The 20661-nt window shown below is 50.5% G+C and overlaps 9 protein-coding genes across 9 annotated transcripts; 5 read left to right on the forward strand and 4 right to left on the reverse strand.

The window, feature by feature from the left end:
- Positions 1–562: 562 nt before the first annotated feature.
- BDR25DRAFT_274499 (autophagy-related protein-like protein 3) lies at positions 563–2135 on the reverse strand. Its single transcript, XM_033687410.1, has 3 exons — positions 1554–2135; positions 997–1491; positions 563–946 (listed from the first exon to the last, which is right to left on the reverse strand). Exons 1-3 carry the CDS (start codon positions 2075–2077, stop codon positions 904–906), a joined length of 1062 nt encoding a protein of 353 aa, XP_033554228.1. The 5' UTR covers positions 2078–2135; the 3' UTR covers positions 563–903.
- Positions 2136–2301: 166 nt separating this feature from the next.
- Positions 2302–3885, forward strand: BDR25DRAFT_249327 (Clavaminate synthase-like protein). Its single transcript, XM_033686009.1, has 3 exons — positions 2302–2884; positions 2939–3344; positions 3407–3885. The coding sequence occupies exons 1-3, from the start codon at positions 2397–2399 to the stop codon at positions 3683–3685; spliced, it is 1173 nt and encodes a 390-aa protein (XP_033554229.1). The 5' UTR covers positions 2302–2396; the 3' UTR covers positions 3686–3885.
- Positions 3886–4481: 596 nt separating this feature from the next.
- BDR25DRAFT_347764 (uncharacterized protein) lies at positions 4482–5749 on the reverse strand (the record flags this gene model as incomplete). The annotated part of the gene is made up of 9 exons (XM_033694313.1): positions 4482–4666; positions 4699–4757; positions 4785–4959; positions 4989–5062; positions 5087–5100; positions 5139–5332; positions 5364–5527; positions 5579–5646; positions 5675–5749. 9 exons carry the CDS (start codon positions 5747–5749, stop codon positions 4482–4484), a joined length of 1008 nt encoding a protein of 335 aa, XP_033554230.1.
- A 1521-nt stretch (positions 5750–7270) lies between these two features.
- BDR25DRAFT_330217 (PHF5-like protein) lies at positions 7271–8042 on the reverse strand (the record flags this gene model as incomplete). Its single annotated transcript, XM_033692510.1, has 3 exons — positions 7271–7447; positions 7498–7972; positions 8026–8042. 2 exons carry the CDS (start codon positions 8040–8042, stop codon positions 7663–7665), a joined length of 327 nt encoding a protein of 108 aa, XP_033554231.1. The 3' UTR covers positions 7271–7447; positions 7498–7662.
- Positions 8043–8244: 202 nt separating this feature from the next.
- BDR25DRAFT_249329 (uncharacterized protein) lies at positions 8245–9663 on the forward strand. Its single transcript, XM_033686010.1, has 3 exons — positions 8245–8793; positions 8851–8919; positions 8996–9663. The coding sequence occupies exons 1-3, from the start codon at positions 8335–8337 to the stop codon at positions 9449–9451; spliced, it is 984 nt and encodes a 327-aa protein (XP_033554232.1). The 5' UTR covers positions 8245–8334; the 3' UTR covers positions 9452–9663.
- A 592-nt stretch (positions 9664–10255) lies between these two features.
- On the forward strand, positions 10256–12308 carry BDR25DRAFT_299358 (alpha/beta-hydrolase). The gene is made up of 8 exons (XM_033689133.1): positions 10256–10535; positions 10629–10736; positions 10910–11031; positions 11093–11125; positions 11185–11482; positions 11653–11704; positions 11758–11803; positions 11858–12308. The coding sequence occupies exons 1-8, from the start codon at positions 10404–10406 to the stop codon at positions 12084–12086; spliced, it is 1020 nt and encodes a 339-aa protein (XP_033554233.1). The 5' UTR covers positions 10256–10403; the 3' UTR covers positions 12087–12308.
- Positions 12309–14367: 2059 nt separating this feature from the next.
- Positions 14368–16371, forward strand: BDR25DRAFT_330220 (GroES-like protein). The gene is made up of 4 exons (XM_033692511.1): positions 14368–14745; positions 14838–15208; positions 15264–15678; positions 15731–16371. Exons 1-4 carry the CDS (start codon positions 14638–14640, stop codon positions 16019–16021), a joined length of 1185 nt encoding a protein of 394 aa, XP_033554234.1. The 5' UTR covers positions 14368–14637; the 3' UTR covers positions 16022–16371.
- A 658-nt stretch (positions 16372–17029) lies between these two features.
- BDR25DRAFT_249334 (uncharacterized protein) lies at positions 17030–18925 on the forward strand. Its single transcript, XM_033686011.1, has 3 exons — positions 17030–17402; positions 17477–18004; positions 18080–18925. The coding sequence occupies exons 1-3, from the start codon at positions 17126–17128 to the stop codon at positions 18565–18567; spliced, it is 1293 nt and encodes a 430-aa protein (XP_033554235.1). The 5' UTR covers positions 17030–17125; the 3' UTR covers positions 18568–18925.
- A 403-nt stretch (positions 18926–19328) lies between these two features.
- Positions 19329–20633, reverse strand: BDR25DRAFT_364186 (uncharacterized protein; the record flags this gene model as incomplete). Its single annotated transcript, XM_033696831.1, has 1 exon — positions 19329–20633. One exon carries the CDS (start codon positions 20631–20633, stop codon positions 19329–19331), a length of 1305 nt encoding a protein of 434 aa, XP_033554236.1.
- Positions 20634–20661: the final 28 nt, after the last annotated feature.

A 20661-nucleotide genomic window follows, 5' to 3' on the forward strand; every position in this document is an offset into this window, starting at 1 on the left:
AACTACATTCACGTTCCTAGAACGTGCAGTGCCCACAGCAATATAATTCCTGCGGCAAGAGGCTTTCTCACAAACTCTCCCTTCCTTCTATCACTAAGCAGTTCTTCATGTCTCCACTGCCAAGGACGTATCAAGCGGCATCGTGTGCATGCAGGACATATTTCCCTTGCTGTCGATCCCCAGCTGCTGCTTCGGAACCTATGAAGGGAAAGAAACGGGCCCGGTTTTCAGATATAAGAATGAGGAGTAAGTGCACGGGTGCAGAGCTGTCAGTTGGGATGGGCTGGGCTTTGATTGCTTTGTCTGTTTTGCTGATATATTGTCGGCCTTCGAAAGGCATGTTCTCTTGTTGAGTTATCATTGCTCCTTATGCTCCTCGCTCTTTGGAAGAAAGTCGTTCACTCCCAAAGATCTCGTCAAGAAATCCCATCCTGATTACTTGCGTCTTCATCCCCCACCACAGTTCAATCTCATTCTTCTCAAAGCCGGGCTCCCTAGCGTTTGTAGCACATAGCGTTCGCTGTCCCAATCACGACATTGAGTTAAGGACTAATGCTACTGCCTGATGCCTGCTGCTTGCATTGTTGCTTTTGATGCCTATCGCTGCTTCAAATGGCTGCCTTTGAAATTGTAAGCGTAAGATGCCTACCAGTCACTAGTGAAGAACCGGTAGTGCGTGGTCAGAATACTCCACTGCATTCTTTGCTGTCGGGCTGCTAAAAATCATAATGGGACTCCTCGAAAGCCTTGTCCAAACGCCCGCTATACATATGCCACCTTAGCCTTCTGTGCCTTGGAACGCCTAATTTAGATTGATACATCTAGGCCCTAAAGTGTAATTTTCCAAAAAACATGTGGAAAATAGGACCGAGAAAGAGATAAAGTGGTCGGATCGTAAGGGGACTAAACTCCCATAGTAAAGTCATGTTCTATACCTGGAGTGACACTGCAGTACGTTAGCATATATTCGACATCTGCGTGTGACTGGTTCCGTACCTGGCCATGAACTTCAGAAAGACGACGAGGTATTGATCCACGCGGATAGCAACCTCATCTTCCTCAGAGCCACCCTCAAGCACTTCCCACTCGTTATCCTTGCCTTCTTCACCATCTTTAGACTTCGCCTGCTCTGTCAGTTTCAGCAACTTGGTGTCATCCACGAGGCCTTCCATTCCACTATCCACTTTATGAACGTCTTTACCAGCCTTGAGCTTGGCTAGCCTGAGCTTTAATGCAGCATCAGCACGGTCTAAGAGGACCTTCATCACGGATGCGTGTTTGCACGGGTGTACAGAGGCTGTCTTAATGGTGTGATCAAAGAATGGGAAGTCCTCGATGGTGACTGTCTTGTCCTTGTAATCGCCAACAATGTCCTCCATCATCTCCTGGGGCTTTAGTGGCGCTGACGCAGAGCCGTAACCTGACAGGTATAGGCGAGGTGTTCGGTAGTGTGCGGAGTAGCAAATATAGAGGGTGTAGGTTCGGAGAGGTCTACTGTGCTGTTAGTACACTATTCAGTCGACAGCCATCTACGATAGACCAAGAGGACGTACGCAGATGTGTTTCCGCTTCCCTGCGGTTCCCTGATGATGGCCTCTTCATCGTCATCGTCATCCTCCATGTCAGGTATCTCATCATCATCCTCGGCGGCCCCAAGATTCCCGCTCTCATCGACCGTTCGCACGTCCTTAACCTTCGCTTCCTGGCTAGCTGCCATGCCGCCAGTCCTCAACCACCCATCATCGTCTGCTTCGCCCTCGCCAGTAGCGAAACCGTCACGGACCAGAGTCTCGTCTTGGCCAGCCTCTCCAGCAAAGTTGTCGTCAAGGCGGCGGTGACAAGGCACTCCTCGCGTTACTAGGAACTGTTTTCCTTCAGGAAGATACGGGACACGTTTCGACGGCGAAGACGCATCAGCCCACTCCCACGAAGGGAACTTGAACACCAAGAAGTCACCGGCAAGGACGAACTCCTCCGGGGTAATCTGGCCAGTGCTTCTGAAGGTCGACGTGTGGCTGATAGCTGCGGTGCGCTCACGGAAGGTGTCTATGTAGGATCGAACGAAGTTATATGCCATGGTGTCGTGGCGAGTTATCTGTTGAATACTTAGGTAGGTGTGCAAGAGAGAGCTGGGGATTCAAGAGTTGATGGAGGGGGAGGGGTTTCAAGGCTGCCTATCACATAGCTCGTCGGGCCGAATTGTTCCGTGACATGTGGCTCGTGCAGGGGCTGAAAGCCACTGCACATCACGTCATCTGCACCAAACTCCAGCCCCGAGGACATCGAGAGGAGCACTGTAGACCATCATCAAGGTAAGACAGGCAGTCATTCACTACTTCTCTCTTTGACTCACTCTATCCCCGTCCTGTGATTTTGCGCCACGCCTCGACTCAGCGATGGCTGATAAAGGTGGCGCAAACTCCCCATTGAAACTCCCAATCCTCGATCTCTCCAAAGCAAACAACCCAATCCAAAAGCAACGTCTTCTTGAGCAGCTCCACGATGCGCTATTTAATGTCGGCTTCCTGTATATCAAGAACCATGGCGTTGATCTCGAGACTATCTCAAACTTGGTCTCTCTTCTCCCTGCCCTGTTCGGACAACCAGCAGAGGCAAAGGCTGCGCTTTCAAAACTAAACTCTCCACATTTTCTAGGGTATAGTGGTTATGCAGAAGAGATTACTTTGGGTGAAAAGGATCTCCGCGAGCAGTTTGACCTGGCTACAGAACTCCCAGTTGTCTGGGACCCTACTCCCACTGGTTATTCGGAGAAGGGGAATTCAACTTCGGGAAGAGACTTTTCCCACCTGTACTGGCGCCTTCGTGGTCCCAATCAGTGGCCATCAGAAGAACATGTCCCAGGCTTCCGAAGGGCTTTCACAGAGTCAGCTCGTCTGCCTGTCCATCAATATTTGCCCGAAGGCTGATGCCCAAAAAGATATCACGATGCTCTCCAAGCGCTCTCTTATCGATTTGTACACCTTGTAGAGGCTGCGTTCGGAATTCCCGTAGGCACTTTTGATGCCTTTTTCCGGCCTACTCCGGTCCATGACGTCGTACCAACGTTCGTTCCTGCGCAGCACCGCGTCAAACTAGTGAAGTACCCTCCTATCCCGTCATCAGGCGATGGTGTGCGTGGCCAAGGCGTGGGTGCACACAAGGACTCAAGCGGTTGGCTCACTTTTCTATATCAAGTTGGCCAAGAGGAAGGCTTAGAAGTCCTCTGTGCGAATGGAGAATGGATTGCTGCGCCACCGGTTGACGGAACGTTGGTCGTCAATTTCGGAAATGCGTTTGAAGCCGCGACTCAAGGCGCCGTCAAAGCCACTGTGCATAGGGTCTTGGTTTGTGTCTGCACGCTTGGAAAAGCGGCTAGTGTTCGATGCGTGTGCACTAACTTTCGCAGGCCCCAAAGTCAAAAGCATCCCCACGCTACTCCATACCGTTCTTCCAAGGTTTACCCCTCGACCTCACGATTTCCGAAATTCAATCGTACATCCCAGAGAGCGTGCGAAAGCTCCGTCGAGACTCAGCGAACCCGAACCTTCAAGAAAATGTATCGAGCTTTCAGGATCCAAGATGGGATAATCTTGGTGAGTCGCAACTACGAAAGTGGATCAGAAGTCATGAGAATGTTGCTCGGAAGTGGTATGGAAGCAGAGTCACAGCATTTTACCTTCAATGAGCGCTGCTCACGCAAGCACTCTCCAACAATGCCTTGAACATAAACAAGGTTCATGGTTACCTACCCACTACATATCTTCATCCCAATCTTATGACACCATGCAAGATATGACCCTAGATGTGGCAAGCCGGAGGCCTTGCAATCTCCCCTTAATCAAGCCGAGGGTGCGTAACGATCCGATCTGGTTGCACATATTCGAGGGACCAGAGATTCATGGTGCTATGCTGTTGTACGCTCATCGACTTTTCAATGGAGCAAGCGGCAACTCCAGCAACACAGGTTCATATCATGCAGCCTGCTGCATGTATCGCGCATTACCAAACACGACCTGTCATTTCTTCGGCGGATCATCCAGAAACCGCCTCGATCTCAACGGTACCTCACATTAGATCTGATGTCGAGGAACTACTCTCCACTTTCCTTTTCCTGAGACATAGTCAAGAGCCCTTGCTAATGAGTGTATACTACGCATTCCCAAATGAACTCTGTGTTCTCTTTTCGAACACCTCCTTTGTCTCTTACCGCCGTCGTCCCTTCGGTCGTAGATACTCATTTTGACATGGCTTATGAGGGAGCATGCCTTGGCCTATATTGTATTTGATTTTCGCGTCGAGGTAGGCCAAGAGAGGAGTTTCTGTTCTTTCCACACTCTAGGCCACATGAGAAGGGCCCCATTGTACTACAATCGACTGCCTTACGGACGTTTTTGGTGTCTTGCAGGTAGAAGGACACACAATTCGACTTAGTTACGACACACCATCCAATCGCGCCCACTCAGGCCTTAACAGCATGTGCATCAGCCTGCAGACAAGTGGAGGGTAGCCGCCATTGACGATAGTACCGTCGCTGGAACTTCGCCCGGCTGCACGTCTTCACATGGTAAGTGGCAATAACCCCAGAGCAAGCATTCTTGCAGAAAACATGGCTTTAATCCCATATACTTCCCCTTCTTAAGAAACACAACATTGGATTTTGAAGTCGCTATCGGCCACTGATTCAGTAGTCTTTGTTACGCCGAATTGAATGCTGATTGCTCTCGCACGCGCTCTCAGCTTTGTACTTCCCTTCGCAGCTCTGACCATCGCCGAAAAAAGAAGACTATGATGTGATTTGACGTTGCAAAGCAAATTTCATCCCGTCTTGTTGAGCAACACTTGACGATTCTGAAGGACCCATACGATGGAACGGCGTAATCACGGCCATCAGCCTCTTAGGCGTCTCATCATATTTAACTCCTTCATGCCGACGATGTGTAGCAGTAACGGCGTAGCTCACTCCTCCACTCATATTGGCAATCCCGGACTCTTCAAGCGATTATCGCTTTCTCCTGCCCATCGCCCTTTGTAAAAACTGAGCTCTGTCTTCTCTCCAAACTTTCTTGAAGGAGCGACCAGGTCTCACAATATCCTCCTATCCTAGCGGATGGCCAACCCTGAACCAAACAACGCCGAACCTCAACCGCGCTGTGGAGGCCACAAGCCTGACGACCCACCCGGTTCTGTAAATCAGGTAAACATTCAGGTCTATGTCCTCTCCCTATCCTCTCAATAACGCATCTTGTGTCAGAGTAGCTCTGATCGCGTGAATGTGAGCAGGCACTTGAGCACTTGCACGCGTCCGGGAACGGCAATTCGAAGGGCGTCAACCCTAGGACGCGCACTCACTCCCTGATGATGACACCCTAATTCGATAACCAGGGCAAGGACAAGCACTAGAAGTGTACCCCACGGATCTAGGCAATCGCATTCTAATGCTCCCATCTTGCACTCTTTTTCTTCCTGACCAGGGGTGCTTCTAATTTTTCCATGACCACGGCTCTCGAACATGATGCAGCAGCAATGCCTCATCAAGATTGGTGTGGCCTCCTATAGCGTGTTTTCTTAATGCTATTACCCCCAGCAGTCCCAGTGTTTGGCTGATTTCTTGTTCCTCTCCTCATAAGTCTTTTGGAAAGAGTGAAACTTTCTCACCACTTATGTCACAAAATACTTGGTAACTAGTAGTCTTGGTGAATATCAAGCTCTTTCTACTTGACATTAGCAGTTTTTTTCCCTCGTTTGCCATTTTCTCGCTTTTTTCCAGAGATCGCGTTTGCCTTGCTTTTAGACTGTCATGAACCACCAAACAGGTGATGACAAACCTCCATATCTTCATGTGCCATTTTAAACAAGCCTCTCTATTAACGGGTAAGTCACCTAAGATTGCCCTTTCGTTTTCCATCTTACAATTCAAGAGCTGACACCTTTCTGACTTCCGCAAGAAATAAGATCACAGCACTAACTGGTGCACTGGTTAGAAACCCTCTGATACTCAAATGTTCCCCTTCTTCTTCACCTATGCGCTCGCTTGTTATATTCTAGACTGCCATGCATAGTGAAGAACGCTTGTTTATGGCTTATTTTTGGCGGTGGATGGAAAGCGACAGAGAATTGAACAGGGTGGCGTAGTGCACCAGCCTAAATGCTCTTTCGACGGCGAGTCTTCTATTATTTACACAGGACTTTGAAAGACTTACAGAGTATTTATTTAACGAATTCAAGTTTGCTAACATATACCCATTCGGTGTTGCATCATGCCGCGGCTATCACTCGCGCTCTCTTCGTTTGCGCTGGATGTGGATCCCTCTAGCAAGATATATACTGCACTCAACATACCCATTACCACGCCCCCACATCGCAAAATCTTCCTCTTCAAAGACTCCTCTCTCAAGTTCCCCCCCTTTAACCCCCTCGCAGCCCTGGAACCACCCATCTCGATCTCGTGCCCGACTACACTATTCTCAGTTCCTCACTCGTGCCTACTGCTGAAGAATCCCCAGCCGGTACCAAAGTGCCTCTTCAAGTGAGAGTGATTCGGAAAAGGTGTGAGGAGGGGAGTTACATGCTGAGGAGTCTACAGTGGACTGCCAGCGAAGTCTAAGGACGATGGATATAGAATCGAGCATCATGGGAGATATGGGAGAGAGGTAAAGGGTAAGATGTATTGAAGAAGCTGCAGGTTCAGGGGTGTAGTTTCTCCGATCGGGAGTTTTGAGGATAGCGAATGATGTTAGGAGAAGGGTTCGGTCAGCAGGGAGACGGGGGAGTTGATCATGGTGAAAAGAAGAGGGGGAGTGGGGATTAGGATTCTGAGCAATGGGAAACGAGGAACGGGAAACGGAAAGGGAAAGCAAAGAGGGATAAGAGATTGAGTGAGGGCTTGGACTGGGAGAAGTATTAGTTGACGATCCTGATCATTACCTCCTTTAATTTCTCGAGACGCCATTCACACAGATAGGGAGATACCAGAAGATATTCGGACAAATGAGAGGTTCTTCATAGGTCCTGAGATGACAACTCAGTGTTTGAGGCTGTGCAAAATTAACTAAAGGTTGCTGGCCTGGTAAAGCTAGTGGAGATTAACTTTTATTGGTCGTATTTGAGTGAGCCGGTTTTGTGAGTAGTGTGGTATGGGGCGACATGCTGAAGATGGTGGAGAAGAAGCCCTGGAGTATTTGAATGGGAAGATGTAGCACTCTGGTGGACTATTGAGAAGGCTGATGCAGAAGAAATTTGCAGGAAGGAGCGAGAAATTTAGCATCCGTGGGGCGCATGCGTTTCGGGGTACCCCATTCGAGTAACTTAAACAAACTCAAGATATGGGAGTCTGCTACTTAGAATTAAAGCCTTGGATTTACTTATCCAACTCAAGAAATCCGCTGGTATATCCTATCTCACATCCCTACAATGTCCAAAGCTTCCAACGTTCGTTTACGCTCGTTGTCTTCATGCACTTAGTAGCTCTCGGGGGAATGACGTGGATAGGTTCCTTACAGCTAGCATGGTTTTCCACATTATGCAGTGCCCTTTCTAATCCTACATCTGCAGGTTTAAGTCCGAGAGAGCCGATGTTGAACAAATTCCCTTCTGACAGCCAAAGTAGTTCTGGCTCGGTATGTTTCATATATTCCACGTCTACCTTAGTTGCCTCCACACGTGCTAGTGATTCCTGAAATTCTTCTTCTGGTAGAACAGATCCGTCCTCGAACTACCTAAATTGATGATCTTCGGACACCCATCGCGATCCTTCTCGAGCCGCGTGCATTCAAAGCAATAGAACGCATCCGAGATTCCCTCGCCACCACAGACGACGCATTTATTCTGGTAGTTGCCGAAGGAGCATTCGTCGCAGATGTGAGCGAGAGTTGTAGGGCGAACGTAGCTGTCGCAGATTGGACACTTGCCATCGCACTTGTCGCAGAGCCGTCCGATGGAAATTCCCGCCTGCTTTTTGCACATAACCAAATCACTGGGAGTAGTTAGCATTGTGTGGCAAGGAAGGAGAGCGGGGTTGAAACTTGCGGATGATGGCGAGACATGTCTGGTTGGGTCCCAGAAAGTAGATGCGGTGGTCGTCGAGTTATCAAGGGTTGAAAAAGGTCGATGGTAAAGGTGTGGCAGTTTTAAAGTGTAAGTGTTGTGACAGAGGGGATTAATAAGACGCGCCTGATCACGTGAAAGGCTAAACTACGGCAGAACGTCGGCGCATATCTTGCTTCTTGAGCTTGCACTCGCCCAAACACGAAACAGTAACGACTATGTCGTGATCACGACATCTTGTCAACCTTACCCCTATCCAGGTGTGCGCCGCTAATCCCAAGTAAATCAACCATGGATGGGATTGCATCCGCTGTAATGCTCCCTGAGCCACCGGAGTCCCCCCCAGCTGAAGCCTCCGACACAGCGTCCAGCGCTCAGAAGAGACGGCAATCATCAGTGTCCGATGATCAAGATGGAAAACGCCAGCGTGTGAACAGCGTCACCGACTCTTCATTCCAGCGTGGCTCAACAAATGTCAACGCCTCCCCAGAAGCTGCATCCCTGAGGCGGAGGAGCTCAGTAGCTGTGAATGCGCAGGAACGAGGCCGAGAAAGAAGGCTTTTCGGCGCCGCTTTGGGTGCTCTCTCACGTCCAGCTACCACAGCGCAGAACCGCCGAAGTCAGATAGAGAGCCGCCAACGAGCGAGGCTCCAGCATGAAGAGGAGGACAACAAGCAGAGGAAGATGGAGCGCATGGCTCAGCGCAATGCTCAGCGCGAAATTGAGCAGAAGAAGTTCGAAGAATCGGCGGTATGGTCACACATGACGATTTGTTGCATAGGGTGCATATGCTAAGAGCTTCCACAGATGCACGTCCGGCACGAGGCCCTCCTCAACATGGCCCACTTCCTCAAGACCACATCTGAGCCTGTCCTGGTAAGTGTCGTCAAACTGCAACAGAAGACTTCTCTGCCCAATTAACCCTCCTCGCTAACGCCAAATATCTGTGCAGTATTATAAGCCTTGGGAGACGACGCCTGACGAAGACGAAGTGATTGCAGATCAAATCAATGAAGCGCGAGCAATTATTGATAAGGAATGTGCAGATCTCCCTTCCCAACAAGTTCAGGAGGATCAGCGGGATCGGGACGCCGACCGTGATGCAGATGCACGTCGCCCAGACAGTAAACAGGGTAAGGAACTTGATGCACAAACGCCCCTCCAGCACACTACAATCAATGGAGTTACTAAAGACAGCAAACCAGCCGGTCCCAAGGACCGGGAACTGAGCGAAGATCATGCGGGCGCCAGCGCAAACGAGGCGGTGAGTGGGGAACGAGCAAATGATGTGGAAGAAACGGCCTCAGCGAGTCATGCTGCTGCAGCGGAAGACGGTAGTAAAGACCTACTGGACGATACAATGGGGGAGGAGATGGTAGAAGCCGCGGAGGACACGGTGATATACTGAATTCGCACAGGACATATTCTGGTACTGGGCTCTCGGTCCGCCGGAGAGGTCTCGTCAGGTCGGATTCACGACTGGCGCGGTAGACATTTGCCAGCATGCTCGGTTGTAAGATATGACCCACTTAATTAGAATTTTGGTACATGACAACAATGGTTGAGGGCGTGAGGGAAATCAACTTTGGAGACGGGGCGCATGTATCTTTTCGATACCGCATTACATCAACTTCACCATGACGACCTCTATCACTTTGCATGTTTCGGATTGACGGCTCTCCGCTAAACAGTACCGTATGATCTCATCCTTCTCGAACCCATGCAATTGGCAAGGGGTTCAAGCCCTCGCAAGACCACAGCCTTTGTCCCGGCACTCCGGGTCGGCCGGAATGAAAGCATGCAGCGCGCTGTTCTCCTACCAGTTTGCATGCATGAACGCCGGCAAATCGCAGAGAGCGGCCGTCAACGAGACCGCCTTCACCCGGCTGCAGCTTCCTGGCAAACACGCCCACACATCAGAAGTACTATTCATGTACTTCTCCCGGCATCGGAAAGCATGACGAAACCCCCCCACGGCAAGCGGGATGCAAATTGCACGATGTTCCAGAACTCTGCATCCCTATAGTGCTCATGCTCTATAGCTTTATGACATCGTGGACGTGGCATTTAGCAGAGATTTGAGGAGCATTTGTGTAAAGAGAAGGGGCTTATGCAGCTGCTCAGAGCGCGGTAGTGTAGCTCCCCTCACCTATGGTTGTGCGAGATGCCTCGGCTACTTGGTTGTAGCTCCAGCACCTTGATCATTCATCACCTGCAATTCTGATCTTCTCGGCTGTTCCTTCGCTTCACTTTCGCAATATATCAGGCCAACTAGGATCCTCTCAATCTATTTGCGTTTCTTCCATCTTCAAATCCCTTTTTGCCAAACACGAGATAAGACACAGATCTTGCATTGCGTCATGCCGCTCGAGCCAATCAATCCCGTGTCTGACCCACGCATAGAGCGCAAGACGGCAGTGCTCAATGGCTTCACCTATCACTATCTCTATGGTGTTCCACCTGGGGAAAAGCTCATAGCTACAGTGTTTCTGGTAAGTATACCGGTCCCGTCTAGAATCAACCGGTGGTTAATCCATTGGTGGTGAGGATGGGCAAAGTGGCTAACAGAACGAAACCCATCTCAGATTCATGGTTGGCCAGATCTTAGTCTCGGATGGAGGTATCAGATTCCGCTGCTCCTAGATATGGGGTTCAGGATCGTAGCTCCGGATATGATGGGATATGGTGGCACGGTAGGCACGCAGCACCTGCTTGAGCCGGCCTTGTGATATCATCACTTTTTTTATGGCTACTTCGAAAGCTATTTGCACATGCAGTTCTATGCATATTACACCAAGATCGCCGACTCTAAGGAGAGATCGTTTCCTATTGCACTAGGGAGACCCAAGCTGAGTCTGGAATATAGGACGCCCCAAAGGTCCCGCCCAACCCCATCAACTTATATGGTCTGAAGAGGGCCTCAGACGACATTGCTGAGCTTGCCAGGCAGCTGGGCGCAGAGAAGATCATACTTGGAGGCCACGACTGGTAAGAATATACCCCTACCGAGTAGAGCGGCTATACCTTCGGTTGCTGATAATTCATTCAGGGGAGGATTCGTCGTGTGGCGGGCGGCGCAATGGTAGGGGCTTATGAAAACGGGCACGAGACCATAGGAGGCGAAGACTGACACGTGCCCAGGCATCCAGAGTTGATATCGCACGTCTTTTCTGTTTGCACTCCGTATACGGCTCCTCAGAAAGAATACTTGTCGCTAGAGGATCTCGTCAAGAGCGCTTTGCCACAGTTCGCCTATCAGATCCATCTCGCTTCTGGTGAGGTGGAGAAAAGTGTCAATTCCGAAGAGTCGGTAAGGCAATTTCTCAAAGGATTGTACGGTGGAAGAGGGCCCAATGGGGAGTACGCTTTCGATCCGCACAAGGGTGTCTTGCCAGAGAACCTATCAAAAATTGGCAATAGCAAGATATTGAATGGCAAAGTAAGTCTCCAGAGAATGAGGCCACGTTGTAGTAGCCGCATTGGGGGAGGATTTCCTCGACTATGCGGGCTTGTCCGAGGGGCGCATCCCTCTCTCGTTGTTGATGCTTCAGCCGATGGAGGTCTGGTGACTTTAAACAACGCCACTGGTTTGCTGACCCAGCAAAATAGGTACTCGACTACTATGTGAAAGAGTATTCGCGACATGGAATACACAGTACCTGTAAGTTGGGCTGCGCACTCCGCTCCACAGTGGCGTGATTCTGATGAATGCAGTAAATTGGTATCGGACACGAATGGTGAACTGGGAGGAGGACCTCGCGTGAGTGACAAGGAAATTGAGGACTTCAGACCCCGATTCTCTAACGTTGAATAGGTTACAGGATAAGAAAACAATTTCAATCCCTACACTTTTCGTGCAGGCGACCTACGACTCAGTCTTGAAACCCGAGATGTCAAAAACCATGGAGGCCTTTCTACCGAATCTAACTAGAGGAGAGGTGGCGGCTACGCACTGGGCTTTGACGCAGAAACCAGAAGAAGTCAACGCCATTCTCAGGAATTGGCTGAAAGGTCAGGGATTCGGGACCAAGAGTTCTTTGTAAGCGGCTTCCAATGGTCTACTCGGGAAAACGTCTATTTGAGGTGAAGATGCGGTGAGGATCTCTACATTCCTGCTAAGTGTGGCTGTCGATATGAAGCGAGGTGTGCGGCTCAAAGGTCGTGGTTCCTGTGCGATATCGGGATCGATAGGTAGCTAGCGATTCAGAACGGCTGAGCAAGCACGCGAGTGTTGAGACCCTTGAATTCTGCATCTCGTCGGGCTTTCGTTCTTGCACATGTTTCGAGAAGTGGCATGGCGTCGAATTCGCAAGATGTCGCTTTCGGGATCTCTGATGCACCAAAGGCCCGGGAAGTGGCGGAAGCAGAAATCAGGCGGAGAGCCAAGAGGAAACCATTGCGGTACACACATGGCCCCCGCCTGGGGAACGTTCTGCCAGCTATCTCGATATTGGCGCCCAGGGCTTGTCGATATACTGTCGATGTATCTAGGGGGATGTCGGATGAACAGCCAGCCCTCATGCAAGTTCTGTTGCTGTGCAACTTCTTCAGCCAGTGAAGAAGTGGTTTTTTGCCTTGTGGTTAGTCGGTGATGGAAACAGGACTTAAAAAGGCGGTATTATTGTCATGATGGGTGCGGAACCTTCTCTCCGGCTCTGTTCGTAAAGGAGGATGGAAAGGGTACCTGACATCCGACATTTAACTCGCAGCTTGAGGGAGCTTGCGCTGCTGCGCTGCGGGGCAAGCCAGGCGGATTGCTGCTGAGCTCACGGGCACGCTCACCGCTGCGATGCCGTGAGTTAAATGCCCGAGTTTTATTCGAAACTCAATTTTGCTGGACGGAGAGCATGCTCGAAGGACTAAAAAGACCGCCTCTCACCGCCTTCCAGAAACAACATGACCTGCATAAGTGTCAGGTTCAGGCTTGCCTGAAGGACCGGGTCTTCTCGTATGGTCGACAACGGGTCCTGCAGTGCTGATCTGGGCGTAGGGACCGGCCTGCAATATAAATCTCAGAAACGTGCCTTATCAGTTGGCCTGCGCGGGCATTAGTCAATTGCATTTGCTGTTCGAGCTTCCTGCCTTCCTACGGGCTGGGATTTGAGGACAATTAACGTACCCGGGACCACCACAGTGCTCTGCCGCGTAGGGTGTGGCATTACGGATCCATAGACTCTGAAGGTCCTCGAATGAGCACATTTCGGGCAATCGGAGACTCGGAGGAAATGCTGCTTATTCCACTTACTCGTCACACAGCAACTTCCATGCCCACCACCCGAAACTTCAACCGTGGCATCATTAGTCCTTCCGATGTTCAATCGCACTCATCGCGGAGCAGAAGCAGATCTTGGACATTTCTGCATCCGGCTATACATTCGAGGTACATGAGCACACACCAATCCCTTGCAAACTGGCCGGCTTTGACTTCCGGTCATTCGTTCACTGAGGCGTCGGGGTGACGCTCTGATAAGCTCGCCCTGTACCCTGGAATGTTCCAACATACCGGTACTGCCACATGAGATGCTCGGTAGCAGTGGACCAGTAGTGCCGCGATGCATGGCCGACTTCCCAACTGCCCAACGACACCCCCGTCCTCAACAGCGCCGTTAAGGTACCACAAATGGATCCGTCGCAGTCGTCTACCGGGAGGGCCACCTTTTCTCTGGAGGCGAACGTTCGTCAACTCTCGCCCCTGAGCAAATTACGGTTCTCGGCCCTACACACGCAGTTCCGGGGCCGTCCTCGAAAATTGCAAAGCCTTCTGGCTGGTGATGGGACCACATTTTCAAATTTTCAAAGGCCCGAGATTACAGCTGTTCTACCCTATTGCGCTTGAAAGAGGGTGTGAGCGGCGTTGCTCGCTCCAAGATTTTCCACGATGCTCCTTTGAGGCGTGCCAGCCCACATATCAGGCTGAACGTTTCCTGCGCCCAGGAATAATGGGCCCACGCAGGCATTCCACACTGCACTCACTTCCACCGGTAAACCGCGGTGCTTCTCGCGCAGCATTCGATGTCGGCTCCACAGCGGCACACTTGCCTTATCTCTGTTTCACCACGCTGTGCTGCTGCTGATAGACAGCCCGGGGCACACGAAACAGTTGTATCCATTTTACACCCCTGCCTACGGCCTGCACCCGACGCAGCTGCTACCCATGTACCGGAGCTCCAAAGCTGCTGATCCGGTAGAAAGTGAGTCGAACAACCAAGCCTGCAGTTGTAGTTTGTCGGCCTTCCTCACCCCGGACGTATCCACATAGAGATCTAGCCTCATATATATTCAGCTTAACGGGATAAAGAAAAGGCTACGCGAAGCCACCCATTCCGAGTCTGCACATCCCTATCCATGTAGCACGCCAGATTGATCCGTCCAGCAAATGACGTGGTTGCTCTGGAACTTTTTTTTATGCGATTTCACTATCTCGCCGATGCACTAACGAAAGCGCTGACCCAATCTTGCGCCTGTTGATCGTGGGTATGCCCACTATGTATATCAGCCTCCACGCTCCCGTGGGGTGTGGTCAAGCTATCTTTCCTCCCCTCTTCTTTGCTCAATCCTTCTGTAGGACTTCTATCCCCCTCGAGCTCAGTCGTCATGGCCCCTTCAGCGTTGGCGGATATCTATCCAATCCCAGCAAGGCACTATTCCAAAGCTGCCACAATCCAAGCTTCTGTCTTGCATGGGCCAAGGGATTTGCGGCTCGTATGCTTTCCCCGTTCCGTTGATTTATCCCACACTTCCCACCTTCGTGGGGGGTTTCTATGTGTTGGCTGTTGAAGCTAATCATGAATTAGGAAACTCGTACCATCACCGACCCTGGACCAAATGAACTCCAGATCGCTATCAAAGCCACCGGCGTCTGTGGCAGCGATGTTTCATACTTCAACAAGTTCCGTAATGGCGACCTCCAGGCCGTTATGCCACTATCTCTCGGGCATGAGTCTGCTGGTATCGTAGTAGCTATCGGCGACGCTGTCACTGGGTTCCAGATCGGCGAACGGGTCGCGTTGGAGGTTGGAGTACCGTGTGACAATTGTCGGTCATGTCAGCGAGGTCGATATAACCTTTGCCCTGGAATGAGGTTCCGAAGTAGTGCCAAGTCTGTGCCTCACTTCCAGGGAACTCTCCAGGAACGGATCAACCACCCCGCAAAATGGTGCCACAAGTATGTCTTGCATGAACGGTTGAAAAAGCAACACATGACTGATAACCTTATCTAGGATCCCCTCCCATGTGTCATTAGAAGCTGCTGCTCTCTTAGAGCCACTCTCGGTTGCTATCCACGCGACTCGGAGGGCTTCAGTAGAACAGGGTGACACGGTCATTGTCTTCGGTGCGGGCACCGTTGGCTTATTGGTGGCTGCTATGGCTAAGATGTCTGGCGCCACAACCGTCGTAATCGCCGATATCGACAGTGGTCGCGTGAACTACGCCCTCCAAAACGGATTCGCAACGAAGGGCTATATCGTAACGCCAAGAAGACATCTCAGCGAGACCGCTGATAAGCTTGCCGCAGCGAAAGAGCTGTCTGGTGATGTTATGGAGATTGCTTCCCTTCACGATGATGACTTTGAGGGCGCCGACGTGACTTTCGACTGCACTGGAAAGGAGATTTGCATGCAGGCTGGACTCTACGTAAGTCACGATGACCTACAACTCAGAAGCCAATATCTAACAAAACACACAGAGTACAAGACCTGGCGGAAAGCTCATCATGGTCGGCATGGGCACTCCAATACAGACTCTTCCCATGTCTGCATCTCACCTGAAAGAAGTTGATATCATTGGAATCTTCCGCTACGCCAACACATACCCGACAGGCATAAAAATCCTCTCTTCTGGCGTGTTGCCAAACCTCAACAACATGGTGACACACCGTTTCAAAGGTCTTGCTGCTGCAAAAGACGCCTTCGAGCTTGCCGGGAAAACCGTCGACAAAGATGGCAAACTTGTCCTAAAAGTTCTCGTCGAGGCTTAAGCCTGTCATCTTCCTTCTACCCCCGTCCACGAGCAAAATGCCCCATCCCCTAATATTCTCATCAAAGTGTGTTCAACACTTCCAGCTTTTCCGCTCTTTGACTTTCAAATCACGACATACGAACGAAATAGATCAGATTTAGAAGGTGTTGGAACAAAATTAACGACCCGTGGATCGCCGGCGTCTGGATGCTTTTCTTCCTCTTTTCGGAAAGACGAAAGATACCAAGTCGAGTTAGGTTTCGGATTTTTCGGATTCTCGGATTCATTTGTTGCAGGCAGGCTAGCTTAGATGGGGACTGGTTGGTTGGCTGGTGGTCTGGTTGGAGAAGAGTCATGGTAGAATATGCTAGAGTAATTTCTCGGATTTACGATATTATTACCAATGCTTTCTTTCAACCTCGCCTTCTTTGGGTTTGCTTTGCATTAGTGAATAGTGATCATGTCAAGCCACTGCATCTCACAATAGCAGCGCTGCTGAAGCAGTACGGTTATCGCTTGATCATTGATCTGTCTATCCTTTTTCAGACATTTAATATAGTAAGCGCTAATGTGCTGTATCACAGGTGGCTGGTTTCGGACTTGACTATCTCCTCTTTAGCCAGGCAAATGAGTATCAAGCTCGCGTGATCTATATAGTCACTACGGTTTTCGCATATGATCCGCCAGATACGCAGCCCCATTGAAACGAAACACTCGACCTGGAGATGATGTTGATCAGCTTTGGTGATAGAAGGTCTAGCTGTAGAGCCGTGCTCAATTCAGTCTCTATATGAAGGTGAACCATCAGCACATGAACACGCTTCTCTTCAGATCGATCTTGGGGCCTCGACTCAAGCGAACGATAATATTGAGAAGTAATGTGACAGGCGTTCAAGATGGAAGAGGTGAGGTTAACGATAGGCGCTGTTCCCATGAGGCTTTCACGTGAGCGGATTATTGTTTTACCGGCTTGGCAAAAGTTCCCATGTGCCAAGTCTCACTGCCTAATTCCACAAGCTCCCCGCGCTGAAGTCAACAATAACACCAAGCTGCCAATTCTTGCTCTTCCTTTCTCTCGCCCCCCTCTGTAATTCCAATCTCATCTCCCAAAGATACTAAAACCATGGCGGAAGACTTGGTAAATTCTCTCATATCAACTACCCACGCCTCCGACACCAGCCCCTCCGTCCAGCTTCATCCACTAGTTCTCCTCACAATATCGGATTCTATTACACGCCACACTCTACGTCAGCAAAAGGGGCCGGTAGCTGGAGCTATATTAGGTCAGCAGAATGGCCAGGAAATCACAATGGAGGTTGCATTTCAGGCAAAGCTGAAGGAGAACGATGATGGGGACGTAGTGCTGGATGACGAATGGTTCAGCAAGCGGTTAGATGACTGTGAGCTCGTCGGATTTCCTGGAGGATACTTACTTCCTCGGGGTAGTAACGTCGGGATCTAACGATCATAATAGTCAAAGACGTCCACAAGCAACCTCCACTCGACATCGTCGGTTGGTTCACGCTCGGTCCTGCATCAGGCCCACAGCTGCAACACCTTCCGATTCACCGTCGGATTTCAGAACTCTACAATGATACGCCAATTCTCTGCCTCTTCCATCCAGCTGATGCTCGGTCTGAGGCCACCGCTGCTGGCAAGCTACCCCTCACTCTCTACGAATCCGTATATGAGAATCCCACTGGTGGGCCGAACGACAAGGCTATGGACATTGATGGTGCGGTACACACCAAACTACTGAAATTCAAGGAGCTGGTGTATACTGTTGAGACTGGAGAAGCTGAGATGATTGGCGTAGATTTTGTTGCGCGGGGAGGCGGGAATGCGACGGCTGTTGAGGCAACAAGTGCGCCTATACCGAAAGGAGAGGGAAACAAGCCGACGGAAGAAGAGAAGGGGAAGAAAGGGAAGGGCAAGCAAAAAGAAAAGCAGAGGGAGGAAACCATCGATGAGTCTACAGTGCTAACTGCGGAAGACGAAGAGCGTATGTTGGAACCTACATCCTACAAGCCTCCTCCAAGTCCCCTACAAGCCAGTTAGTTGTACTAACAGATTGTAGTCCTATCTACTCTCACAGCAAAAGCAAACGCCATCCGCATGCTCTCGCGCCGGATATCCCTGTTACGCGCCTACCTCGCCTCCCTCCCACCATCTTACCTCTCCGACCACTCTCTCCCGCTCACACCCCCGCCCGACGCCAAACACCCGCTCCCATTAAACCACACCATCCTCCGCAGCATCTCCGCCATGCTCTCTCGCATCAACATCCTCGCCCCACCCGACTCCGAAGCCTTCACCCTCGAATCGCACCAAGAATCTTCCGACGTACAACTAATCGCGCTGTTATCTTCAATCACAAACTCAGTGTCCGCAGCCAAGGAATTTGGTCGCAAGAGCAATATCATCGAGCACGCAAAACACCAGGGTAGGAAAGGCGGACTCGGCATGATGATGAGCGGGTACGAAGGGTCCGGCGGTCCTGGCAACTATCTCGACATTATGGGCGCGGGAGGTGGACGGCAATTTGGCGCTGAGAGGTGGGGATGATCATGAGGATATGATACGGTTAGACACTCGCATCGAGTATCTTTGACTGACGGCCCTCTGATAGGGAACGAGCGACTCGGTTCTCGGAGTGCGTCGTGAGGAGATGGCAGCAGTGTCGAGCTGAGTTGGCTCCTTGGTGGCTTAGGAAGGGGGCTATTTAAGGGCTATAGCATGGTGGAATGGTGCCTTTGAGATTGGCATAGAAGGCGTTGCTATGCATGCGTGCGCGCACGCTCTAGAAAAAGCTGCATAGATAGATAATCCTAACGAACGAGGACATCGCGAGGGAGCTTCGCCTTGTCTGGGACTCAAATGAATGGGTTTCGAGTAGAACTAAGCAAGAGAGTCTTTTTAACAGATCTCAACGTCTTTATAGCCACTAAAGTGAATATAGAAAGTGATATCTTGGATGGCATGTCAGGCTCAAAATCTTTAGTATTTTGTGGGATATCAATATCCCGGGTTGCCTAGCTAGCGAAGTAGGAATGGTGTGGTAAATCAGAACTGCGCCGTAAGGAAGTATCTTAGCACGTTAAGGTTGATGAAGGTAGTCATGCCGGAGAAGAATAGTTGCATAGCGACTCCTCGATGACCAGCTTAATGGTGTGGTGCTCGAAACATTAAATTAGGAAAGTCAGGGTACATAACTTCCAGGATCCACCCTCGAAATCACAACGAAAGTGTCAATGGTAATGGCCGTCGCAAACCAGGGAGACCTCCCAACTCAATCACCCCTCTAGAAGAGTCCCCTCAATCCTATTTCACTTCCAGGACGTTGGATCTGTGAGCTCCCTTCCACCCTCCGTTGGACTGCCAACCATCTGCCTCGCGAACTTCCTCGCAATATGCAAATACCTAGCGTATTCCTTTTTGCTCTTTTGCCTTGTTTGTAGCTCCTCGTGAATTTTCTGTAGGTCGGTATGGAGCTTGTCAGCCTTTGACCATGTCGTTGGGGAGGAGAGAGAAGCGTCGGGATGCTGGTTTATGTTTGCAAAAAGTGAGAGTAAAGAATCCTCGGGGATTTCTTGTGGCTGGGGTGTACGGTTGGGGCTGGCTTCGATGACTTCCCAGAACAGTTTGAGGACCTGTTCCACCTGAACTTGCTGCATCCAAGAGTTTGGCTTGGAAATTGGCTTGACGCTGTCCATCCTGGTTATGCTGGATGAGGATTGGGCGTCGATGTCGAGACCCCAGGCTATTAGATCACCGCCTGCTGATGGACTTTCACTATCGAATTCACAGTTGGAGAAGTTTGTTTGGCTGAGTTGGGTGGGCAAGTTAAACGCTTCCGCGACTGGGTCAACGCCCGCACCCGCACCCGCATCAGGTTCTGTAAGGCCGCCTTGGCTGGATTTAGTCCCGGCATTCTCTTCGCGATCCCACGCATGTCCATAGTGGACGTTAGTATCTTGGCCATCCCTAGGGCCGCCAAACTGTACCAGAATATACTCATGCTGGTAAATTTGGCTGTCCGCTGGATGCGTCGTATAATCCAATGGTGCAGCATCTGTGTACTCCAGCGGGAAACGGTCTATATCTGGTCCAGGGTTAGGAGGATCCCATAGCTCTGCAGGTGATAGCAGACTTGGATCTAATCCATCTTCTTTCAGCCCTCCATCTTGTTGGATATGACCATCTAGTACTTCCTCAGGTTGCACTTCGTTGCTCAGAGGCGACTTCTTGTTCACTTTCTGGCCCATACTAGCCCTCTGAATGCTGACTTTGTCCGACGGAAAATGATCCCGAATCTTCCAGGCTGCTGCATCATAGTCTTTGCTGATCTGCTCGATATGTTCAGCGACTGAGTATTGTCCTGGGAGGTCCTTTTCAATGAGCCGAGCAAGGAACGTTTTCGCTTTGTTAAGCTTAGATATCCACGGAGCTTCCCACTCTTGTCTAAGGCATGACCCGCAGGCGGTCGATGCATTGACTAGCATGTAACCGTCTGCGCTGCATGCAGTGATCTTTCTGGTCCGTGTCTCCTTGTGCGAAGTCCCGCGGCAACGAGACTTCCTCACTCGGACTAGGTGTCCGCATTCATATCTGAGGCGAATGACCTTACACATTGCTGTAGACTAGTTGAGAGAGCTCGCG

Source organism: Lindgomyces ingoldianus (assembly GCF_010093535.1).
Source record: "Lindgomyces ingoldianus strain ATCC 200398 unplaced genomic scaffold BDR25scaffold_1, whole genome shotgun sequence".
NCBI lineage: Eukaryota > Fungi > Ascomycota > Dothideomycetes > Pleosporales > Lindgomycetaceae > Lindgomyces > Lindgomyces ingoldianus.